Here is a 25,337-nt window from a genome sequence, read left to right on the forward strand (position 1 = left end):
AGCCACCAGGGAAGCCCCTTTCTCCACTACTGGACAGCAAACTTCAGGACGGTGAGACTGTCCTTGAATATCATCAGTGATCCCCAGTACCCAGCACAGAATCTGGTGCTCAATTAAACTGTACTGAATGAATGAATGAACAGACAGCCTCCAGCTGCCTTAGCAACAGCCACATGGAGATGGGGCGGGGGCATTCATTGTCACTGACCTCTCTGGCATGGCCAACTCTAATGTGTCACCTGGTCCCTCTGTCACCACCCTCTACCCTAGTCATATCAGAAGCCCCACCCTACAGAAAAGACCTTCTCAACCAGGGCAGACAGAAGCTTTCTCCAGCCCAGCTCAAGGCCCTACTTCTTCCATAGAGAATCCCTCCCATGAATCTCTCCCCACGAACCTCTCCCTTTTGAAACTGCCGCACAATTTACCATCCCATCCACACTGTTCAAAGTCAGAGAACAGGACTTCCCTGGTGGTCCAATGGTTAAGAGCCCAGGGACACCAGTTCAATTCCTGGTCCAGGAGGATCTCACATGCCATGGGGCCACTAAGCCCCTGTGCCACAAGGGCTGAACCTGAGCTCTAGGGCCTCAATTACTGAAGCCCCGGCCCCTAGAGCCCGCGCTCTACAACAAGAAAAACCACTGCAATGAGAAGCCTGTGCACCACAAACCAGAGAATAGGCCCCTCCTTGCCGCAACTAGAAAAAGCCTGCTCAGAGCAACAAAGACTCAGAACAGCCAAAAATTAATTAATTTTTAAAAATTTTACAGTTGGAGTACATATTACCATTCATCTATTTCATCTAAAACAAATTATAAGGCTACTTAGTCACTGATTTCATCTAACAAGTAAGTAAAACATTACCTATTTTTTTCAACTTACAAGCAATTATAATGGTGTTTATGATTTTCAAAGGGTTGTGCGTACAGCACACTGGTCAGGAGTCGGGCTCCCAAGTTTGCCAGGATGCGCCCAGTTTCGAATATTCTGTTCTGTTAGCTACATAAATGCCCTCTTGCTTCCTGGATGTGGTGAAAAATAGGTCACCCTCGAACTCCTTCTCTTGTGCCCCTGTGGTGGCTGGTGAGCCCAGACCATGTCAAGGCTCTCGATAAACAGAATCATGAAATGTTAGCACCAGACAGGGTATATATAATACCTCTTCTTGCCCAAGCTCCCTGTAGGCAGGGAGAGAAAACCCAGGAGAGTGATATGTGATGGTCCAGCTTGACAGTTGGGCAGATGCTGTGGGCTCCCACCATGGTCCTCTACCCACTTACTGAAGGGTCCAACACAAACTGCCCACTTGCTGCCATTCCTTCTGCCGCAGAGGGAAGCCGGCCAGCTACGCAGCAGCCATCCGGGGAAATAGGGCTATATTTAGCTTGGAGGGACCACCACCCTCTAAACTGCACAGAGATGAAAACAGACCCACCTTTCTTTCTTAAACCGCCCAATGCAATCTGCTGCGCCTCCTCTCTGATGGGGAGTAGGGGGTTAAATTTCTGGCTGGGAAGTGTTTGGACCTTTCTAGTTAATTATGGGCTTCCCTAGTGGTTCTGATGGTAAAGAATCTGCCTTTAATTGAACCTGGGTTCAATCCCTGAGTTGAGAAGATCCCCTGGAGTAAGAAATAGCAACCCACTCCAGTATTCCTGCCTGGAGAATCCCATGGGCAGAGGAGCCAGGCAGGCTACAGGCCATGGGGTCGCACAGAGTCGAACATGACTGAAGTGACTTAGCATAAAGAGTTAATTACCCCTTTCCTGGCTTCAGGCTTCCACCCTCAAAAGCCCCCAGATGCTGGGCAGATAAGGTTGCTGCTGGGGGGAAAGCCCTGAAGCATTTGGCAGTTAACTGTGACTAATAAAAACCTGGACTCCTGGAATTTAAAAAATGCACAACAGCCTCCGTCCCTGTGGTTAAGAGCAGAAGAAAGAGGTTTTTCAGGTCTCCAGGTCCCTCCAGTAGTAGGTGAGAGTGTGGAGGGGGTGGGTACCGGATACCCCCACCATTGGAAGTGAATACGCTCCTCCCAGCTCCATCCTCATCCTCCTCCTGGCCCCTCCAGACCTCCTGGGCTGCCTGCTGTCACAAAGAAGAAACTGGGGCTCTGAGGCCACTCAGAGGATGTGTGCGTTAGTCGCTAAGTCATGTGAACTCTTTGCAACCCCATGGACTGTAGCCCACCACGCTTCTCTGTCCATGGAATTTTCCAGGCAAGAATACTGGAATGTGTGGCTGCTCCCTTCTCCAGGGGATCTTCCTGACCCAGGAATCGAACCCAGATCTCTAGCACTGGAGGCAGATTCTTTACCATCTGAGCCACCAGAAAAGCCCATAGGTCACCCTTAAATCTCACAGCTGGAAGATTTCTAATCAGTTCTGGGGACCTAACTGCTTTGGCAGAAGAGCCTTTCAAAAATGGTAGAGGCTTCCCTGGTGGTCCAGGGGTTGGGAATTCGCCTGCCAATGCAGAACACTCGGGTTTGATCACTGGTTTGGGAAGATCCCACATGTCGCAGGGCAACCAAACTCATGCGCCACAACTACTGAAGCCGGTGCACCCTAGAACCTGTGCTCTGCCATAGGAGAAGCCACCACAAGGGGAAGCCCCCCTACCACAACTAGAGAGAGCCCACATGCAGCAACAAAGACCCAGAGCAGCCAAAAATAAAAATAAGTTTTAAAAAATGAGTAGAGAAGAAAGTGAGGTGGGGAGGCTGAAGAAAAGGAAAAGACCCGTTATGTTCCCTGACCTAACAGCACCCGGCCCCAGCCACGAGCCTCTCTATGAGCACATGACTTAGCAATGTGCAGACGGGCCAGAGCAGAGACGGCTGCTCACAAGGGCATCTGGATTTGTAATCTCCCCTTATCTAATGCTTTTTCCAACTTGTCCACAGCCACAGACAGGAAACAAAGCCTCTCAGTTTAAGAGCCTCTGAACTCCTGGGAGGTTTGCTTGGAGCTCTGTTTTATAGGTTTAGAAAAGATTTATGCACTTGAAACCAACAGTATTGAACATTTATTATTTGCTCCTGCTTTCCTCTTTTGAAGAAGGTTTTGAGAATTGGCCCAGGACTCATTTTATTTCCCCCTGTGTAAAATTCTGTTTTACAGTGAGGTGTCCAGGGACCCAAGAAAGGTCAGTCCCTCTGGACATATAGTTGCAAGTCTCAGGCTCCAAAGGGGCCAGAACTCAGGGGTCCTGCCTCCCACTCTGGGGTCTAAAACTTAGACCACAGAAAAGGGGAGAATGGAGATCCTGCTCGGTTAGTTTTCTGGAAGAAATGAACCCAGGCTGGTGAATCAGCAGTAAGGCAAATCTCTTATAACGTTTTATAGTCTGCATGCACTTTTCCAGAAATTATCTGATTTCCCCTCTACAGATTGTTTAAACCCCCTTGTAAACGATGAGTGCGTGCTGTGCCATTCTGAAGGAGAAACCACTGCCACTCCGGATTACAGACTGTCATAGCTGGAAGGGATCAAAATCAACCAACTCATCTTAAAGAAGGGAGTGGACTTGCTCTGTGCTCTGGCCAAACTCTCCCTGGGCGGGGTCATCCCTCCGAAGAAGAAGCACTTTTCCCCTCCTCTAGAAGGGAATTTATGAAGTGTCGGGGGCCCCTGAGGATGCCCCAGGCAGATGTAGGAGTCCACGGAAGCACAGTTAGCTCATGGAGTGAAATTCCATCCTCCAGGCCCCAGGGCTTAGTGACTCACGCCTCTGGCATCCCAGAGTGGGATGAGCTTGATCTAGACGGATGCCGTTTTCTTCCACTCGCTGCTTGGGGAAATTTCAATGTGCTCTGGAGAAGGCACAAGCCTGTGAGGGTCATCTCTAATGGTCTGTGATCTGTCTTCAACCTCCAGGCATCTACGAGGGTGGATATGCTAGAACCTGGTCACGCCCATTCAAAATAAGAGTGAGAAGATATGGGGGTGTCTCTGTGATCTTCATTAGACTGATCATTTGTGCCTGGGGTCACAAGACACAGAGAAGTCATTAACTTACTTGACTCTTCACGCTTGGCCACTTTTGAATTTATGAGCCCCATCTGGGGGACTTCAAGGGGAGGTGGGGCTTTAATTTTCACTGTGATGCAGAACAGTGAGGGTGGAAAGTGTGTGCTTTCAAGGCCAAAGTCATGATGTGCCAGAGGTCGAGAGAAAACATGAGAACACACACTAGCAGACATCCCTTCTCTGCGTGTGTGTGTGTGTGTGTGTGTGTGTGCGCGCGCTCAGTTGAGTCCAACTCTTTGCAACCCTATGGACTGTAGCCCCCAGGCCCCTCTGTCCATTGGATTTCCCAGGCAAGAATACTGGAGTAGGTTGCCATTTCCTCCTCCAGGAGATCTTCCTGACCCAGGGATCGAAGCCACATCTCCCAGCTCTCCTGCACTGCAAGCAGATTCTTTACCATTGAGCCATAGGGTGAGTTTGACATACAATGGCAGTCACTGCCAGTAGTCAGCTAGTGTGCACCCCTGTGTGGGCTGGCTGGGTGCACTTTCAGAGATACAGATAAACATGGGGTCTTAGAACTTGGTAATCACCTCATCCCATGTCCTTCCCATGTAGGGATTTGTCATATTCCTTGCAGGAGCTCATCCAGTTCCTGCTTAAACTACACTGGGGACAAGGAGCTCACCACTCACAGGGCAGCCTGTCTCCTGTGTTACAGAGTCCTCAGACGGTGTTGAAATGTGTAGCCCCATCACTCAGCCTTAAAGAGTTTTCACATTCATCTGAAATCTACACCCCAATCCCTCCCCATTCATCTTAGTTCTGGGAGTTAGAACAAATTACAAACATTCTTCCCTTGGTAGCACTTCAATATTTGAAGAGAACCGACATCTCTCTCATCTTATCTCTTTTCTTAACACAATGTCTTCATTTCCTCATGAGATGTAGTTTCCAGACCTGTCTCCACCTGGCTGGCCCTTACTCTGGATGACTTAGTTAAGAGATGGCCCTGGAACTTCACTCACTTCTTGGTCCAAAAAGCAAAGAGTTTAGGAAAAATGTCCCCCTCCCCTCAGGCAAGTGTATCAGCTTACACGCACTTTTCTAGCAGCCATACTATACCGTTGGCTTACACTGAGCTTTCACGCAACCAATCACTTTCAGGGATCTTTTAAACACAATCAACACTTTCAGTCTCTTTCCCTGGCTTTTGCTCTATAGCAGTTTTTTTCTCTTTTTTCCTCATGAACTTTGAGATAGAACCTTATATTTATCCCAAACACATTCCAAGACTTCCCTGATGGTTCAGCGTCTAAGACTCCATGCTCTCAATCCACCCTGTTTATTTAACTTATGTGCAGAGTACATCATATAAAATGTCTGACTGGATCCAGATTCATAAGCTGGAATCAAGATTGCCGGGAGAAATACGAACAACCTCAGATATGCAGATGACACCACTCTAATAGCAGAAAGCAAATAGGAACTAAAGAGTCTCTTGATGAGGGTGATAGAGGAGAGTGAAAAGCTGGCTTAAAACTCAACATTCAAAAAGCTAAGATATGGCACCTCGTCCCATCACTTCATGGCAAATAGAAAGGGAAAAAGTGGAAACAGTGACAAATTTCATTCTCTTGGGCTGCAAAATCACTGCAGATGGTGATTGAAGCCATGAAATTAAAAGACACTTGCTCCTTGGAAGAAAAGCTATGACAAACCTAGACAGTGTATTAAAAAGCAGAGACATCCCTTTGCTGACAAAGGTTCGTCTAGTCAAAGCTATGATTTTTCCAGTAGTCATGTATGGATGTGAGAGTTGGACCATAAAGAAGGCTGAGTGCCAAAGAATTGATGCTTTCGAATTGTGGCATTGGGGAATACTCTTGAGAGTCCCTTGGTCAGCAAGGAGATCAAGCCAGTCAATCCTAAAGGAAATCAGTCCTGAATATTCATGAGAAGGACTGATGCTGAAGCTGAAGCTCCAGTACTTTGGCCACGTGATATGAAGAGCCGACTCAGTGGAAAAGACCTTGATGCTGGGAAAGATTGAAAGCAAAAGGAGAAGAGGGAAGCAGGGGATGAGATGATTAGACAGCATCACCAACTCAATAGAAATGAACTTAGGCAAGCTCCAGGAGATAGTCAAGGTCAGGGCGGGCTGACATGCTGTAGTCCACAGGATCACAAAGAGTCAGAAACAACTTAGCAACTGAACAACAACAACAAAACTCCCCTGGTCCACACACATCTAACAGGGGACATTTCTCTAGCCAAGAGGAATGATTCCATGACTTCAGCTACTGACACAGCTATTATAGGAGGTATTTCGGAGAAACTTGTCACATCCCACAAATATCCCTTGTAGGTAGTCTGGGTGGCTCGCTACCCATCAGGCCAACCCACCCATAAGCTTAAGCTTAGCCACAAAGTCCTGGATCGAAGAATCTTCTGGCAACTCTCTGAAGTTCTGGTCAGACACCCTGAGATCTAGGCCCATTCACGACATACTTTAAGCAGATACCAAAGGGAAGAGGTTACAGGGGACTGCTCACCAACTGAAAATTCTCACAGCATCACCGGCTAGACAGGAAAGCTCCTAGTCTGGTCCCTGGTAACCAATCTGATTTGTATGACAGCAAGGTCTTCTAGGAAAATGCAAAGTTTAGAGGCTGTGGAAGTCATCTAGCCCTTGAAACCAGACTCCTCCCAGCTAACCCTCTCTGGATTACTGTAAACTCACTTAGGATATAGGTTACTTGCCCTGGAATGATCTTCCAACTTTCCCCAAGGCATTCATCTTGTCTTCTAGGGTTAGAAGGGCTTGAGAGCAAGGGTCACATTTACTTACCCCAGTGGTGTCCCAGACTGTGATGTGTGCACAGCAGACCCCCAACAAATAAACGTCCAAAATAGAGATAGGTGCTAAGCTTTCCTATCATGGACTCTCAGCCCTTCCACAGTAAGAAAGTTCTCTCTAATAAATTTTCCCCCTGGTCATTTCTCTGCCTTTTCCAGGCAACGAAGGTTTTAATTTCTCTGTGACCCATCTTATTTCCCCTTTATTAAAAAATTATTTATTTATTTATTTATTTGGCTGAGTCTATCTCTGATCTTTGTTGCACCATGCAGGATCCTTAGTTGTGGCATGTGAACTCTTAGTTGTGGCATATGGGATGTAGTTCCCTGACCAAGGGTTGAACCCAGGCCTTCTGCATTGGGAGCATGGAGTCTTAGCCACTGGACCACCAGGGAAATCCCTTATTTCCCCTTTAAATGCTAAGCATTAGAATTGGACCCTAGAGGTAATTTCATAAAAACTTCTCTGTTGAAGTGCCCGTCACAGAGTTCTTTTTCAGAACTTCTTTTTTTTTCCTAGTGGCAGATGGGTTTTCTCATTTTTCCAGTCCAACCCACTGGCATTTTGTCCTATCCACTTTTGATTCATGCTAGCAGTGACTTTCTCATGTCTGGAAGCCTAGATCTTCGCTTGACAATCCAAGTGGATTATCCCAAGGTTGTAGGATGAACAAAAGCCCATTAAAGATGTCACACATTTGACCTTGAATCAAGGCCAGCAGTTTGCTGAAGTGATTGTTTCAAGCAGAAGGCTGAAGAAGTCTCTATCTATGATCTGTTGGCCACTTCAGAACTTTCATAATGGAATGGTCAACTCATTAGAAAGAAACATTTCAGTCATTGATGATAGATATGGGCTAATACTTATTTGTAGTTGATTAATATTGGGATTCCAAGATTCAGAGAACCCTGATTTAACTTGCTCATTAGAATTATAACACTGCTAAATCCAATTACTACCAAAAAAAAAAAAAAAATGCTGTGGATCCAAAAAAAAATAAAAAAGGCACACATAAATTCATAGTCCTATTAGGCAAGGCAATACTATGAAGGAATGATTTGCTTCTGTGCATTTCTCATTGCTATTTAGTTTGATATTTTATCCTAGGATCTTCTTCACCTGCCTTCCCAGGAGGCTCAGTGGTAAAGAATCTGCCTACCAAGTAGGAGACAGTTTCAATCCCCTGGAGAAGGAAATGGCAACTCACTCCAGTATCCATACCTGGGAAATTCCATGGACAGAGGAGCCTGGTGGTCCATGAGGTTGCAAAAGAGTCAGACACAACTCAGTCACTAAACAACATGACGAATTCTTCACTAAAGTGGAATGTTGGTTTTCGTTCCTGAGAAGAAAATCCTAGGTACCTAGCATTATTTTTATTGGATACAATGGTAAACCAGATGGAACCCCTGCCTCTGGGAGCTTCCAATCTCATTGGAAAGAGGAGATGCATCATATGAGGGGGTGGCTAATTACTTCATATGAAGTTATGTAAAGAGTGGCAATGAAAAGTATGAAACTGGATTGGATAAGCCCACTTTCCAAATTATAACCTTCATGATAAAGCAAGATTATCATCAGGAACCATCTTTTCTGGTTATCCCAAATAAAACAGCAGAATTTGAAGACTGTCAGCCAGAAGTGGTCTCAGCGCTGCCGGCTGAGAGAGGCTGGAGACCCTTTTCCGCACCGTCAGCAGGTCTGGACCAGCTCCCAGCCTCTCAGTGCATTCTCAGAGCATATGAGAAAGAGCGGGGCAGAGTGAGTCATGGGAGGAAAATGTAAGGACCACAGTCTGGGGAGAGCTTCCTCTGAAGCCCAAATAGGGAAATTTCAAGAATCAACTCTCTTCTGCATTAGCCTGAGGCCAGCTGGAAACTACAGCACAGAAAAGGCTCCTATTCCTGGATTCATGGAAGATCCCTTAGTGCCATGGGGGTGACATCCAGCACGTTCCTTGAGGAAGGAGTCTTGGCTGCCTCCTCTGCCTGCTCTAAGCCCCACATAGAGGAGAGCATTAAATGTTTGTTCATTCTATTCTTTGGCTGGAGCACTTGTTAAAAAGATAAATCTGAAATTTAGCCATAAATATAGAAGAAGGGTCACAAGCCCTTTTGCCATTCCCAAATGTTGACTTGGGCTGGCAGCATCAGAATCATCTGAGAGAGTTAAAAAAATAAGCTGTTCTCATAGTGGGAGACCCTCACTCAGGAGGTCTGAAGTGAGGTTCCAGTGCATTTTAAAAGGGATTCTGATCCCCCGCTAGTTAGGGGACAATTGTCCTATGACAGCCAGCCTGCAATATGATCCCCAAAGACCACTACTTTCTGGAGTCATATCTTTGGGTAATATCCACCTACAAGGCATACTGTTGGTATGAGTGACCAATAAAATACAGCAGAAATGATGGACCATCACTTCTGAGATGAGGTTATGAAAGACATGGCTTCCATGTTTCGTTCCCGCTCTCTCTTTCTCTTTTGAGTCATTCACTCTAAAGAAAGACAACCACCATATCTTAAGTATGTTCTAGCAGCCTATAGGGCGATTGTATGGAGAAGACCAGAGGGCTCCAGCTGACGGCCAGGAGGGAGCTAAGGCCCGCCAGCAACCACGGGAGTCAATCTGGGAGAGGAGTCCCCAGTCCTAGTTGACAACATGACTGCAAACTCATGAGATGTTCTGAGAAAAATCAACTGGCTGACCACGCCTGGATTCCCAACACTTAGAAACTATTAGAGATAATCCATGTTTGTTGTCTGAAGCTGCAAAATGTAAGGAGCAGGGAGGTAATTTGTTACACTGCAGTTGCTAGCTGATACATTTTCCTAGCCCAAAGGGCAAGCTCCTGAACATAGCAGTCTTCTCATGGCCACCTTTCTACCTTCATTTCACACTATTTCCAGATTCAGGATCTACACTCTTGAGTGGTATTGACCTGCTTATGCCCAGTTCACAGAGAACTCTTATGCCTCTGTGTCTTTGTCTAAGCTGTTCTCTGCTTCTGATGGCATCCCCGTCTTCAGAAATGCTTCCTCAACTGCCCTGGCACCAAATGATGAGTTTAGGTCCCTCCCCTCCAAGTGATCACACATACTTCTTAGAATCATAGGTGAGTTAAAAGGAAGAAGGGAAACACTCACATGAAAGAGTTGTCAAGAGCACATGGATTTATCAGAAAGAGAAACACCATACATATCACCTAAATGTGGAATGTAAAATATGACACAAAAACAAATCTATGTCTGAAACAGAAACAGACTCAAGATTTGTGGCTGCCAAGGCGGGGGAGGGTGGGGAAGGGATGGAATGGGAGGCTGGGATTAGCAAACGCAAACCAGTACACTAGGGATGGATAAACAACAAGGCCACACTGCGTAACATGGAGCCCAGCTTGGTGCTCTGTGATGACCTAGAGGGGTGGGGTGTGGGGAGGGGAGGGAGGCTCAGAGGGAAGGAGTATATGTACTTAATTGTAACTGATTCACACTGTTGTACGGCAGAAGTCAACACAAAATTGTGAAGCAATTTAAATTAAATTGCTTTTAATTTAATTAAAAAATAAATAAAAAATTTAAAAAGATTCTATTCCATAGACAGGGAATTATAGTCAACATCCTGTGACAAACTATAATGGAAAAAAGTATGAAAAAGAATATATATATGTGTGTGTGTGTGTTTTATATATGTATATAAAACACTTTGCCATACAGCAGAAACACAACACAGTAAGTCAACAATGCTTCAATTGAAAAAAAAAAACAAGCACATGACTTGCCTCTATGTTGTTGACCAGTGAATTGTCAAACTTGAACCCAGGAATCCTCTTCTCGCTGCACACCACGCCCACATCTTCCGAGTGTTTGCAGTCGGTGACCCCCCAGCCATTGGAGGAGCATGCTGCAAGGGTGGCCTCCCCGCCGGTGCAGTAGACGTTGTCCAACCAGATGGGCCCTGAAGGAAGCAGAGAAGACAGAAGCCAAGACCCACGTCAGAGTGGCTCTGAGTCTTTGGGCTCAGTCTTTGGCTCATTTGAGCACCCATGATGTACACAAAAACAGGAATTTTCCCTAATTTTGGCAGGTGTGTGGGGTCATCAATTGGTTTTCGGTGTGCTGAAATACTTCATACAGTTCAAGACCCTCCTGGATTCCCCCCGGCAGAGGGATGTGATATAGGGATGTGGCGGATTGAAAGTGATTGGAGTAGAAATCAGATTTAAACCCGAAGTAACGTAGTATAATGCAAAAAACAGGGACTTTGGACCCTAAGCTGTTTGATACTAATTCTGGCTCAGCCACTTAGCTCCATAACCCTGGTCAAAGCTTCCTTTTCTCATTGGTAAAGTGGGGATAATAATGACATTTCAATGGCAGGGCCATGTGCAGATTAGAGATAATATATGACACATGCCTCGTTTATTGTTAGTCCAGAGTTACTAAAACAATGGTAATGATAAACTTCTCTGGTGGTCCAGTGGTTGAGAATCCATCTGCCAATGCAGGGACACCAGTTCAGTTCCTGGTCTGGGAAGATCCCACAGGCCACGGGGCGACTAAGCCTGTGTGCCGCAACTACCGAGCTAGCAAGCCACATCTAGAGAAAGTCCATGGGCACCAAGGAAGACCCAGAGCAGCCAAAAATAAATACTTTTTAAAATGGTGATGATGATGGTGATGGTATTAGTTATGCTCACAGAAGGCAACTCACAATGTGAGGTCATCTCTCTGAACCCGAAACCCTGGTGCTTCCAGTGCTCTTCCTACTTCCTGATGTTTCCCATCCCCTGATTCAGAGACGGTCCAGCAAGATGAACCACAGAGCCTCCTTCTCACATTTCAGAAGTCAGGCGAAGGCAGGGCTGGTTTGTAGCCAGGCAATCTGTCTGGGAGTCCCTGGTGGGTGTCTGCTCACCTCCTGTGCATACTCACCTGACTTATAGTAAGTAGGGAATTCCAAGTGCAAAATGCTAGAGGGTTAACCACAATGAGACACAAGCTCACACCCACTAGGATGGCTATTACCAAAGCAAAAGCTAAAACAGAAAATAACAAGTGTTGGCAAGGATGTGGGGAAATCAGAACCCTTGTGAACTGTTGGCAGAAATGTAACACTGAAACAGAGGAGCTCAGGCTCTTCACATCGTGGTGCAGAAAGGATTCAGTGAGAGGTAAAGTGATAGGTAAGAGATGGATTTAATAATATAGGATGTTGGAACTTCTTTGGTGATCCAGTGGTTAAGACTCCACCTCCCACTGCAGGGGGCACAGGTTTGATCCCTGGGTGGGGAACCAAGATCCAGCATGCTGGACTGTGTGCCTGCCCCCCTCAAAAAAAAAAACCAAAAACCTAATATCAGAAGCTTGTGAGAGATACAAGCAGGCAGGCAAATGCCCCAAGAGCTGGATAGGCTACATTCTTATAGTCAAAGGAAAAACGAGGAGGGGAGAAGACCACCTTCTTTCTCATTCTTGAGTAGATGTCAGGCTTCTTCCATCAGCTCCTCCTCCACAGCAGGTGGGGGAGATTTTTGTCTTGTTGTGGCCCAACCAGCCCAACCTGTCATGGTACTATGTTAATTAGCAAAAAGGTAGTAGCATTAGCTAAAACATGGTAAGCCATGTCAGGTTTCAGGATAACTCGGGTCTTCTACTTCGGAATGTCTTCTTTCTCTTATATTTTTGTTTTTAATGTGCACAGAGGAGCATGACCTAGGGATCATTAACTTATTGACCCCAATGGCAGGATGCAGGTGTCATTTTTCTGCCATTGTTTTATCGTCTTGAGGGCTGGCTCATGCTTCTATTGCACGGTTTTCTTGCTAAGTAAATCTGCTTTCTTGAGTGATCATTAACTTACAGGGGTCTTCCAAAGTTCCTTCTCTGTCTATGAGCTCTTAGTGGGATTTTTAAACTATTTGTTTATCTTTATCCCTATCAGAATAATGCAGCACCTATAGGAACACAGGGTGGTTCCTTGAATTGAAAATAGAATTACCATATATCTAACAATTCCCACTTCTGGGAATATACATATTCAAAAGAATTGAAAGCAAGATGGCAAAGAGATATCTGCACACCCATGTACATCACAGCATCTTTCACAGTAGCCCAAAGGTAGAAGCAAACTAAGTGTCCGCTGACAAACTGTAGTCTACACATCCACTGGAATATTACTCAGCCTTAAAATGGAAAGACATTTTGTCACTTGCGACAACATGGATGAACCTTGAATTCCTTATATTAGGTGAAGTAAATCAGTTGGAAAAGGCAAATACTGTATGATTCCATATACATAAGGTACTGAGAGAGGTCAAAATCACAAAGAGTAGAATGGTGTTTACCACGGGCTGGGTTAGGAAGGTTGAGGAGTGGTTATTTAATGGGTAAAGAGTTTTAATTCTGCAAGATGAAAAGTGGGTTCATAACACTGTGAATGTACTTAACAGTACTGAACTGTATCCTGAAAAATCATTAAGATAGTACATTTTATGTTATATGTATTTTACCACCATTAAAATTTTACAAAAATTTTAAGTGCTAGAGTGGTTTCAAGTAGTGATTTTTATAAGTATCACTACACAATGAAAGAAAACAGAGTCAAAACTCTCCTTTTTCTCATGACTCTAGGAAGACTCTACAGTAGAGTGGAGTCAGAAAACCTAGGTTCAAATTCTCTCTGCATCAGGACTCCCCTAGTAGTTCAAAGGTTAAGACTCTGTACTTCCAGTGAGGAAGTGCACTTCCTGGTCAGGAAATAAACACCCCACATGCCATGTGGTACAGTCACAAAAACAAAACAAAAAACAAATTCTCTCTGCCTCTGGCATGGTCAGCATGTGACTAGGTCAACTACTTCACCAAGCCCACTTCTCAAGTGAAGTGGAGTGTACTAACAAACAGGTTGCCATGGAGATTCAATTAGATTTTGAATGTGGCTATTATGTTCATCCATCCTAAGGCAGATCAATCCTGGGTGTTCATTGGAAGGACTGATGCTGAAGCTGAAACTCCAATACTTGGGCCACCTCATGCAAAGAGTTGACTCATTGGAAAGACCCTAATGCTGGGAGGGATTGGGGGCAGGAGGAGAAGGGGATGACAGAGGATGAGACGGCTAGATGGCATTACCGACTCGATGGGCATGAATTTGAGTAAACTCCGGGAGTTGGTGATGGACAGGGAGGCCTGGCGTGCTGCGATTCATGGGGTTGCAAAGAGTTGGAAACAACTGAGCGACTGAACTGAACTGAACTGATTATGTGTTCACCTTCCCTTTCTCCTTCTTCCTCCCAGTAAGTCAGAAAAAAAGGAATACTGCTGCTTCCATGTTGCAATAAAAAAGCAGATTAAAAACACTCCCATTGTAAAGATGAGAAAACCAAGGAAAATCTGAGGTTCTTCAAGGTCAGAGGGAACCTCGGGTCAACCTCTGGACTTCGAGGCCCCAGATGAAATGCGTCTGCTATGACAGATGGCAGCTCAGGGCTCAAACGAGAGAACCTCAGATGCATTGAGGGGAAACAAAAGGCTTATTGAAAACATCTGGGCTGAGGTTTTCCAACTGGTTTCTCAATTTGGCTTCGTTTCCAAGCCATCAAGCTCCACTGAAACACATGCTCCCTAATCGATTGCTGTTTCAACAACAAACCAATGTTTGTCTTGCTAAGTACTAGCAACAGAAAAGACCCTCCACGTTTGAAGCAGGGCCTCGTCTATGGAACAGTCTTCAGAAAAGCTGCTGAATGGAGAGAGATGGAGAAAAGAAACAGAGCCCTTATTCCATCTGCAGAGAGAGAAACCACCCTGGCTAAAGGGATGGGAAATAGGACAACACTTAGCTAAAAGTACCAGCAGGAGCTGCAGAACAGATGCCCCAGGGCGTGTTTTATTTTTTGATAAGGAGCATTTGAAATTAGCACCCTGTTGGCTCAGAAGGTAAAGAATCTGCCTGCAATGCAGGAGACCCAGGTTCGATCCCTGGGTCCAGGAGATCTCCTGGAGAAGGAAATGGCAACCCATTCCAGGATTCTTGCCTGGAGAATTCCATGGACAGAGGAGCCTGGCGGACTACAGTCCATGGGGTTGCAAAGAATCTGACACAACTGAGTGACTTTATCACTTTCATTTGAAATTAGCACCCTGGAGCACTAATGCTAACTATTACCTCAAAGAGCTGCTTTCTTAAGAAGCTTCAACTCATCCCCAGTAAGTCTACCTTCTACACAATCCCACCAGTTACCTTCTTAGATAGTGGGAATGTTCATTTCTACTTGGCCCAAGATGACATCACCATGCCAGGTAAACTAATTTGGCCTAATTTCATGACATTTTTTCCCCACTGCGTGCTTAATGCCTAACAACTAAATTGTTCTGATTCCAAAGCAACCAACTTCCAGGTCTGCTGCTGGAGTGCACGGTGGTTTGGGAACAGTTCAGTGCATGCCATCTGAGAGCTGCTAGGGAAGTGTCATAGGGACACAGATGGGGCCCACACTTTGGACATAAAATGCCAGTCAGGGACTTCCCTGGTGCTCCAGGGGTTAGGAATCTGCCTGGTAATGCAGGGGATGTGGGTTCGATCCCTGGTAGGGGAACTAAGATCTCACACGCCACAGGGCAACGGAGCCCATGGGTCTCAACTACTGAGCCCACATACCAAAACTAGAGAGTCTGTGTGCCGCAACAAAAGACCCCTCATGATGCAACGAAGATCCTGTGTGTTGCAACTAAGACCCAATGCAGTCTAATTAATTAATAATTAATTTTTTAAATGCCAGATACTCAGAAGCAAAACTTCATTTTACTCCTCCCACTCATTTATCCTAAGAAGATGTTTCTCCTGATGAAAGGAGAAGAGATGTACCAACAAGTTAACAGATCATTTGGAGAGAAAAGATCATAAATATAATTCTATTTGAAGTGCAGCATTCCCATGGCTGTCAGGGCAATGGAGACACTTCAAACTAGGAGCTTCGGGGCCCCACTGAGTCATCTGCTGGCTTCATCACTCTGATCTGAAGAATGACTCGGTGAGGGGGGATTACATCAAACCTCAGATCTGAAGACACGCAAAGGAGAGCAAATATCTGAGGTTCAGGAGGCAGTGATTCCATCCAGAGAGTGAGAAATGGGGCAGATGTCCCCTCCAGAATTCTCTAAAGGCCCATGAGGTCTCTGAGCTCAGAGATGCTTTGGGAGAAAAGATCTACTGACAGGCTGGGCTGGAAACCTGGAATATCCATGGTGCTCTCCCTGGCTTCATTACTACATTGCTGAACTTGAGAAGTTCACCTACAGTGTTTCTGATTCATCCAAAGAGCCATCTAAATGCCATCAGAGCACATCCCAGGGCATGGGTCACTATGCCAAGTACTACTTGCCAACTATTTTCTGTTTTGGCCACATTGCACAGCATGTGGGATCTCAGTTCTCCAACTAGAGATCAAATCTGCACCCCTGGCATTGGGAGCACAAAGTTCCAACCACGGGACTGCCACAGAAGTCCCTTGCCAACTGTTTTTAATATTTTTCAAAATCAAACTGAATCAGCATTGGTGTTATAGTGATGAGCAAAGCTGACTTCCAAATCAAACTGAATCATGATTAATTAATATTGACTGAATGTTCCCCATGCACCCAATGTTAAAAATCCTAAACTGATGCTGATGAGATTCAAATATATTTTACATCTAAAGGGTCTCTTGGGATAAACCAACTACCACTTTACATAGACAACACAATGCTTAAAGTCCTAGAGACAGGACAGTTAAAAATTTTTTTAGCATCTCTTTCTCCCTTCTTCTCTTTGATACCTATTCTTTCCTAAATCTTGATGGTCTCAATATCCCCAGAGAGGATCCTTCAGTCCTCTTAGTTTGACACCTCCTCTCTCCAATGACTCTCCTTATCTACATCAGCTAGTATCCCATGGTCATAGCTTAGACCTTGAATTACAAACTATCTCACCCCTTCCCCTAATCTCCATTTCAATGCTCTAGTATGTATCTGCATCCATGAGGCCACCTTTCTAACACACTCCTTCTACTACTGCAATCTCGGCTCACAATCCGTCGATCCTACCCAGTTTTCCCCAGTCCTTCAATGGCTTCCTGGAGTACCTTGTTACCTACCAACCTGTACTTCATGGACCTTGATTTTAATCATTCCCTTGAAAATCCCCTCTACTCCTGTGAACTTTTCTCCATTCATCATCCTTGGATGGCAAAGTCTGAGCCATGCTAACTCACTTCTCTAGCTACCTCATACCTGCTCCTGAGCAGTTGAGTGGGCGATGGGGGAAAAATCATGTCCATCTTACCTGGTGACAGGTAAATTTTAGGTTTAGGTAGAAAGAAAATAAAGATGTCACTAGAAAAACCCCAAAGTCATTGAAAAATATTTGTTATAAAATAATCAGGCTTAGAGAGCCTGGAATAGAAAACATAAATCTGATGTTACCTCTAGATCACTCAGCAAGCAGAAAAAAAAGAGAAACGTGAAAGGATGGAGAAGTTATCCAGAGTTTTTGTAAAGAAGACAGGAAATGGGTTTCAAAAGCCTAGAATGACAGTCCATGGGGTCAAAAAAGAGTCAGACATGACTAAGCAACTAAACAGCAACAACAAAAAGGTGTGAATACATCTTTGCTGCTTTTACTCAAATCACAGTAAGGAATGCAGAGTCAGCTTCAGAGAACAGTTTACACTAACTGCAGTCTCTTGATCCCCAAAGGACATATTTAATGACACAGAAGTGAAACATGTATGAGAAAAGATTTCCTCTCTCCTAGAATTTCTAGAATAAGTGAAAGCAAGGGTTAGGAGGGACTAGAGCAGTGATCAATTTCAGGGACTCCCAAACCTGGCTACATGTACAAGCACATTCAAAAGTTACAGAGTCAAAAAAAAAAAAAAAGTTACAGAGTCCTAGACTCCATCCTTACTCCTTGGAAGGAAAGTTATGACTAACCTAGATAGCATATTAAAAAGCAGAGACATTACTTTGCCAACAAAGGTCCGTCTAGTCAAGGCTACGGTTTTTCCAGTGGTCATGTATGGATGTGAGAGTTGAGACTGTGAAGAAAGCTGAGCACCGAAAAATTGATGCTTTTGAACTGTGGTGTTGGAGAAGACTCTTGAGAGTCCCTTGAACTGCAAGGAGATCCAACCAGTCCATCCTAAAGGAGATCAGTCCTGGGTGTTCATTGGAAGGACTGATGCTCAACCTGAAACTCCAATACTTTGGCCACCTCATGCAAAGAGTTGACTCATTGGAAAAGACCCTGATGCTGGGAGGGACTGGGGGCAGGAGGAGAAGGGGACGACAGAGGATGAGATGGCTGGATAGTATCACCAACTCGATGGACATGAGTTTGAGTATACTCCGGGAGTTGGTGATAGACAGGGAGGCCTGACGTGCTACAATTCATGGGGTCACAAAGAGTCAGACACGACTGAGCGACTGAACTGAGACTCCATCCTAGACCTTAACCCAGAATACAGGGGGTTAGCTCCCTGGAAGATTCTAATGTCATAAGCATGGCTGGTGGCTCAGAAGATAAAGAATCTTCCTGCAAAGCAGGAGACCCAGGTTTGATCCCTGGGTCTGGAAGATCCCCTGGAGTAGAAAATGTTAACCCATTTCAGTATTCTTGCCTGGAGAATTCCATAGACAGAGGAACCTGGCGGGCCACAGTCCACAGAGTTGCAAAAAAAAAAAAAAAAAAAAAAAAAAATCAATCAATTTACCCAACAAGAGTTTGGGGACCTCTGCTTGAGTCCAGCAGCCACGCTAACACCTGGGCAGCCACTCAGCCAAGTGGACAAGGTGCTTTTGCTTTACTAACCTCCAGCTAGGAGGGCTCCCCTAGCTGGAGATTTTATTTTATTTTATTTTATTTTATGTTTTGGCTGCACCATGCAGCATGCAGGATATTAGTTCCCTGACCAGAGATGGAACCCATGCCCCCTGCATTGGAGCATGAAGTCCTAACCACTGCACCACCAGGGAAGTCCCTGGAGATCTTATTTTATCTTTAATATTTATTTATTTACTTGGTAGCACTGGGTCTTAGTTGAGGCACTTGGAATCTTCATTGCATTGTGTGAGATCTTTCATTGTGATGTGTGGGCTCAGTAGATATAGGGCATCGGCTTAGTTGCTCAGTGACATGTAGGATCTTAGTTCCCCAACCAGGGATCGAACCTGCATCCCTTGCATTGCATGGCATATTCTTAACCACTGGACCACCAGGGAAATCCCGAGATTTTATTTTTAAATAATGCCCTTAGTCCTTATCTACTTTCCCACTTAGGACCCCAGACTATGACAGTTTCAAGAGTTCTTAGAGAGCCTAACTTCCTAGTTATCCAAGGAGCATAAGCATCTTCCTTAAAGCATACAGTTAGTTAGGTCAATACAGGATGGAGCCCCAGGTTCTGGGCTCCACCATCTGCCCTCCCTCAAAATTATCTCCCTCTGTTTTTTTCAGTGTATTGACTGAGCTTATCATGAGCGGAAAGATGAAGCCAATCAAAGTGAAAATCTTGACGCTTCCCCGGTGGTCCAGTGGCTGAGTAAGACTTCTGGCTCAGTGCAGGGGGGGCTGAGTTCAATCCCTGGTCAGGGAACTAGATCCCACAAGCTACAACCAAGAGTTCGAATGCAGCCCACCAAAGATCCTGCACGCTGCTACCAAGACCCGGCACAGGCAAATACATAAATAAATATTAAGGAAAAAAAGTCCAAGATGGAAAACAGAAGGCAACTCTGTTCTTATCCTGGCCAAGCCCAGAATGCTAATATTAAAAGCCCGAACTCCACCCTTCAGGAGGGCTAGAGTCAGGGACGCTAGCCTATGGGCAGCCCTCGTGACTAAGAGCAACAGGCTCTTTTGCGGGGACGGTTAGGAGAAGGCAGCGTCTCCTCCTGACTGATGCAGCCCCAGGCAGTGCACAAGGCTTGAGATGACCACAGAAGGACCTTGGTCACAGCCTAGGGTCACTTCCCAGCCTAGCTGGCTCAGGACCAGGCTGCCAGACCTCTGTGTCCTTAAACCAGGAAAGTAAAAGTGGAAGTCACTCAGTCGTGTCCCTCTCTTCGCCACCCCATGGACTGTGGCCCACCAGGCTCCTCTGTCCATGGAATTTCCGAGGTGAGAATACTGGCGTGGGTTGCCATTTCCTTCTCCAGGGGATCTTTCTGATCCAGGAATGGAATCTGGGTCTCCTACCTCTCAGGCAGATTCTTTACCATCTGAGCCACCAGGGAAGCCCTGAACCAGGAAAGCCATGGGCAAAGCAGGCCTGGAGGCGGGTGGGTCACTGTCCCCCTCCCCCACACCCCTGCATTCCCGCCTTCCAGCATAGACAGGCAGGCTGCCCAGACGGAGTATTATCAGGGATTCCTACTTGACAGTAACCGCCGCTTCGTTTACGAGGCTAACCCCCTGGAAGCCTGTTGCCGCTCTCTCCAGGGGACCCCAGAACTCAGCTCCCAGCGCAGAGCGGTGTACCTTCCCCTTTGCCGTAGGAGGAACTGGCAGTCCAGGACTTGGCCTCCACGTAGCCCAGCTCCCGGCAGACAACGTGCGCGGCGTGGATGGTGAAGTCGTCGTCGCACACGGTCCCCCACTGGCCGTCGTAGTACACCTCCACCCGGCCTTCGCTGTGCTTCCGCTTCTGGCCCGCCAGGCGCAGCTGGATCTTGGCCACGTCGGAGGGCACCTGAGGCCGGTGGTACTCGGGGGCAGGCTCCTGGAAGTACTCGGGGTAGCGGGGCCAGCTCTCGTACTGCGCCAGGCTTAGCGCGGGCAGGAGGGCGAGCATGGCCAGACAGCGGCAGAGGTAGGAGCCCCCGCGCCGCTCCATCCCTGTCCTCGGCTGGGGCACCGGAGGCAGGCGGGCACTTGGCGCTCAGGACCGACGGGCAGGAGTTTCCTGGAAGAGGGGAGAGGTTCGGTTACAGACGTCTAGGAAACGGCCAGTGATTTCATACTCCTTCGCTTAGGACAGAAAGCTTATTCTAGATTCCAACTTCTTCTCTCCTCCCATCATGCGATTCAGCCAGAGAGGTCTAGAAGTCCTACCTCTTTGCTCTCCACCCTCCCAGATATCTGAAATGCCTTTTATCAGCGCAGCTTCTGGCAGGAAACACAGCACACTCAGACTTCATTTGAGGTGAGTTTTTAAAAGACTATAGGAATGGATAAAAAAGAGGTGGTATATATATACACACACACACACACACATACATATATACATATATATACATATATACACATACACATACATATATATATACACATATACACACACACACACATATATATACACATACACACACACAATGGACTATTACTCAGTCATTAAAAAGAATACATTTGAATCAGTTCTAATGAGATGAATGAAACTGGAGCCCATTATACAGAGTGAAGTAAGCCAGAAAGACAGAGGACTTTTCTTATTAGACTTCACCAGAGTTGCTCAGTTCGTGCAGGCAAAGCCAGAAGTAATCAACCCCAAGTACCAAAACATCAACAATCCATGATCACATATAACAACTGTCCAAATTCCGCCTGAGACACAGATGCCTTTCAGTCAGTCAGTCAGTTCAGTCGCTCAGTCGTGTCCGACTCTTTGCGATCCCATGAACCGCAGCCCGCCAGGCCTCCCTGTCCATCACCAACTCCCGGAGTTTATCCAAACTCATGTCCATTGAGTCGGTGATGCCATCCAACCATCTCATCCTCTGTTGTCCCCTTCTCCTCCTGCCCTCAATCTTTCCCAGCATCAAGATCTTTTCCAGTGAGTCAGCTCTTCGCATGAGGTGGCCAAAGTATTGGAGTTTCAGCTTTAGCATCAGTCCTTCCAATGAACACCCAGGACTGATCTCCTTTAGGATGGACTGGTTGGATCTTTTTGCAGTCCAAGGGACTCAAGAGTCTTCTCCAACACCACAGTTCAAAAGCATCCGGCACTCAGCTTTCTTCACAGTCCAACTCTCACATCCATACATGACCACTGGAAAAACCATAGCCTTGACCAGACGGACCTTTGTTGGCAAAGTAATGTCTCTGCTTTTTAATATGCTGTCTAGGTTGGTCATAACTTTCCTTCCAAGGAGTAAGCGTCTTTTAATTTCATGGCTGCAATCACTATCCAAAATCACTATTTTGGAGCCCCCAAAAATGAAGTCAGCCACTGTTTCCACTGATTCCCCATCTACTTGCCATGAAGTGATGGGACCAGATGCCATGATCATACCAACACTCCTGACTTCAGTATTCCAACGATGCTTCTCTCCTTGCCCTCACTCCAGCCCTTCACATGTCACCCATCTGATCATACCAGCCTAGACTGGCTTAAGTTTTTCCACCTCAGTCAATGTGCTCCATCCACTCCCACCCTTCCCTCTAAAAAGTGTATGTCACAATCCTTCCTGTTCTTCAACATCCTTCCCAGATGTTCCTAATCAGAATGAGTGTCTTCTCTGACTCCCTTTAAAATAGCATCCTGCTTCTGCTTTACCACATTGTCATGTCAGACTTCTACCGTCCCAGGGGTAGAAGACATCTCTTGTCATTTCCACACAGTACCCTGTGTTTCTGGCTACAGCAGACTAGCTTGTAACAGATAAAGTTTCCTGCCAAGGACAACTGGGAAAGGTAGATAAAATGCAAAAAGCATGTATTTGAGGTCACTGGAGAGCTATCAAGGCAGCAAGGACTCAAGAAGCCAAGGATCCGAGAGATGAAAAGCACAGCAAGGTGAACCTGACACTTGTGTCTGCTTTTCCCCTTAAGCTACTTGCCAATTACAAGGTAAACAGGCTGGGAAGTTAACTAAAACTTCGGGCATCCACCCATGACTAAGGGCACAGACCCTGGGGTTCAGAGCCTGCCAAGGAAGACCAGTCCTGTGAAACAGGCCCAGACTGTCAGATAGGGGTTCTTAAAGAGCTAAACTCTAGAAGTTAGGACAGGGTTATGTTCTCCATGTTAGAAAGATCTAACATCCGTATAATTGGAATTTCAAAAGAGGAGACAAAGAAGGTCTGGAAGATAATTGTCAAGAATTATATGAAGCTGATGAAAGATATCACCCAGGAAGTATAGTTTACAAAGAAAACCATCCTGGGGCACATCAAAATCAGACCATGGAAAATCCAAGACAAAGAGAAAAGCGTATAAGCAGCTGGAGTATAAAAGTGTTATCTACAAAGGAGCAACAATAAGGTTAACGGCTGGACTCTCACCAATAAACAAGAAAACAAAGAAGATAATCACATGACATTTTTAGAGGGTTGAAAAAATAAGTCAACCTAGAATCCTGTACTGCTTGGAGACGATAAAGGTTTTCACAGAAGTGGTGAGACTGTGTCTTCAGAGAATCCACAAGATGGAAATACTAAAGGGAGTTCTTCAGAGCATAGGACAGATCATCCTAGATGTAGAATGAAGGAAATGGAAGGGGAGGCTGTGTAGGTAAATCTGAATGAAGATCAACTGTGTAAAATAATAACATCTAATAGGGTTTAAAATGTACATATCATTGGGAATTCCCTGGTGGTCCAGTGGTTAGGACTCTGTGCTTCCATTGCAGGGTACCCTGGTTTGATCCCTGGTCAGGGAACTAAGATACTCCATGCTGAATAAAAATGTTGAGTTTTAAGCCAACTTTTCCACTTTCTTCTTTCACCCTCATCAAGAGTTTCTTTAGTTTCTCTTAGCTTTCTGCCATTAGAGTGGTATCATCTGCCTATCTGAGGTTTACACAAAATTAAATGTTTATACGCATGCCTCTCAACATTCTGCTGTATTAATTCACCTAATGGAGTGAACACCATTATTATCAAGGCACAGAGAGTTCTGGCTAGTTGCCTCAGTTTGCACTGTTGGTTAAGTGGCAAGGCAGGCTCTGAACAAGGGCCAGCAGGCTGACCTGCGTGCTTCAACTTCATCCCTGTGCTCCATGGCCCCAGTCCATACTTGCACCACCCCCCGAGCTTCCCCCCGCACAACAGCGACAGAGGCTGCAGCTTGTCTATTCATATCTCAAAAAGAAATGGAAAAAATTTGCGGTCTGCAATTTTTTTTTTAAAGAAATTGTAATCTTCGGATTTGCCTATCTATTAACTGGTCCACCCATCTTCATGGAGTCTCCAATCTGTGGGAATGGCCAGGGTTCAACTCCTAAATCTTTCTTTGAAAAGTGCTCCTGAATTTGTTTCTTCTTTTTTTTTGGGCCTTCTCCTACTCCCTACTCTGGGGGATTGTGAAAAATTAGACGCAGATGCTTTTCTTTTAAAAATAACTTTAATTTTTCTTTCTTTTTTTTACTTCCTTATTGCGAAAGTTATACAAGCTGGTAATAAAAATCTGGAGAAGGCAAACAAGTAAAAAGTGGAAAAGAATTTGCAATAATACTCCACTGGAGAGAATGATTGTCAACATGGTTGTGTCCACCCCTTCCAGCCTTTTTTCTCTATATCTATGTTCTGTGTGTGCTCAGTTGCTGAGTTGTGTCTGACTCTTTGCAACTCCATGGACTGTAGCCCTCAGGCTCCTCTGTCCATGGAATTTCCCAGGCAAGAATACTGGAGTGGGTTGCCATTTCCTTCTCCATCTGCAGATATATATTTCCCTTTAAAACTTGGAAGAATTTTCTGCATACTGCTTTGTAAACTGCTTTTCACATTTACCAGTCTACTGCAAACATTATGCCTCATTGACTTTTACAAGATTTACAATGCCTTTTACATTCAGTATTATGGATGTGGCATAAGATTGAATAATCTTCCCAGTTAATTTTATACTGCTATTCACATCATTGAAATCAATATCCTTGTAGCTAAAACTTCCCACAATCTTGGGATAAATTCCTAAAAGCAAAATTGCTGGGTCAAAGTGCTGGTAAAAAGGGAACTCTTCTACAAAACAATATTAACTGCCTCTAGAAAGACTGCTAGGGACACTCAGCCTGCAGTATGTATGTTTCCCCACAATCTCAAAATTCTAGCTATGACCGTGCTTTCAAAACTTTCTCCATCTACTAAGCAGGGAGAGAAAAGGTATTCTGTTTTAACCAGCATTTCTTTTACTAGTGAGCCTGACTTTTTTTTTTCTTCAGGTTCTATTGACCACTTGTATTTCTTTTTTTCCCTGGAAATTATCTCTACATGTCTTTTTAAAATCCCCTTTTCTGTTGTATGTCTTTCCCTTACTGCTTTGCAAAATTCATTTTTCACGTTGGCATCCATCCAACCCACAGGAGGAAAAATCAGCCAAAGTCCAAAGAAGAGCTTGGGAGGATGGAGAGCAAAATGCCGCAAGGCTACCCCCACAGCCCTCCCTCTGCCCTGTGGTGGGCTCCATTCTACCACCCCCTGCAGACCAGAGGCCTTACCTGCTGCTCCGAGGTGCCACTTTCCGTTCTGCACTTGAACTGGGGTTCAGCCCCTTCTTGGGGGAGTCCCCAGCTACTGGGGGCAAGGGTGGCCCT

The 25,337-nt window shown here is 45.4% G+C and overlaps 1 protein-coding gene and 2 non-coding genes across 3 annotated transcripts in view; 2 read left to right on the forward strand and 1 right to left on the reverse strand.

Moving 5' to 3' along the window:
• LOXL2 (lysyl oxidase like 2) overlaps positions 1-25,337 on the reverse strand; it is a 112,542-nt gene that overhangs the window by 63,803 nt on the left and 23,402 nt on the right. Inside the window, exons 2-3 of the mRNA XM_065946628.1 lie at positions 20,351-20,774; positions 10,614-10,789 (exon numbers count right to left, since the gene is read on the reverse strand). Coding sequence (XP_065802700.1) covers positions 10,614-10,789; positions 20,351-20,705 — 531 coding nt within the window. The 5' untranslated portion in view covers positions 20,706-20,774. The remainder of the gene's footprint in view (positions 1-10,613; positions 10,790-20,350; positions 20,775-25,337) is intronic.
• LOC136143921 (small nucleolar RNA SNORA2/SNORA34 family) lies at positions 7,533-7,668 on the forward strand. The gene has a single exon (XR_010658422.1). It is a non-coding gene; the product is annotated as a small nucleolar RNA SNORA2/SNORA34 family (small nucleolar RNA).
• Positions 23,396-23,468, forward strand: TRNAG-UCC (transfer RNA glycine (anticodon UCC)). Its single transcript has one exon. It is a non-coding gene; the product is annotated as a tRNA-Gly (tRNA).

The sequence above is a fragment of the Muntiacus reevesi genome, chromosome 10, assembly GCF_963930625.1.
Source record: "Muntiacus reevesi chromosome 10, mMunRee1.1, whole genome shotgun sequence".
NCBI classification, from domain to species: Eukaryota; Metazoa; Chordata; class Mammalia; order Artiodactyla; family Cervidae; genus Muntiacus; species Muntiacus reevesi.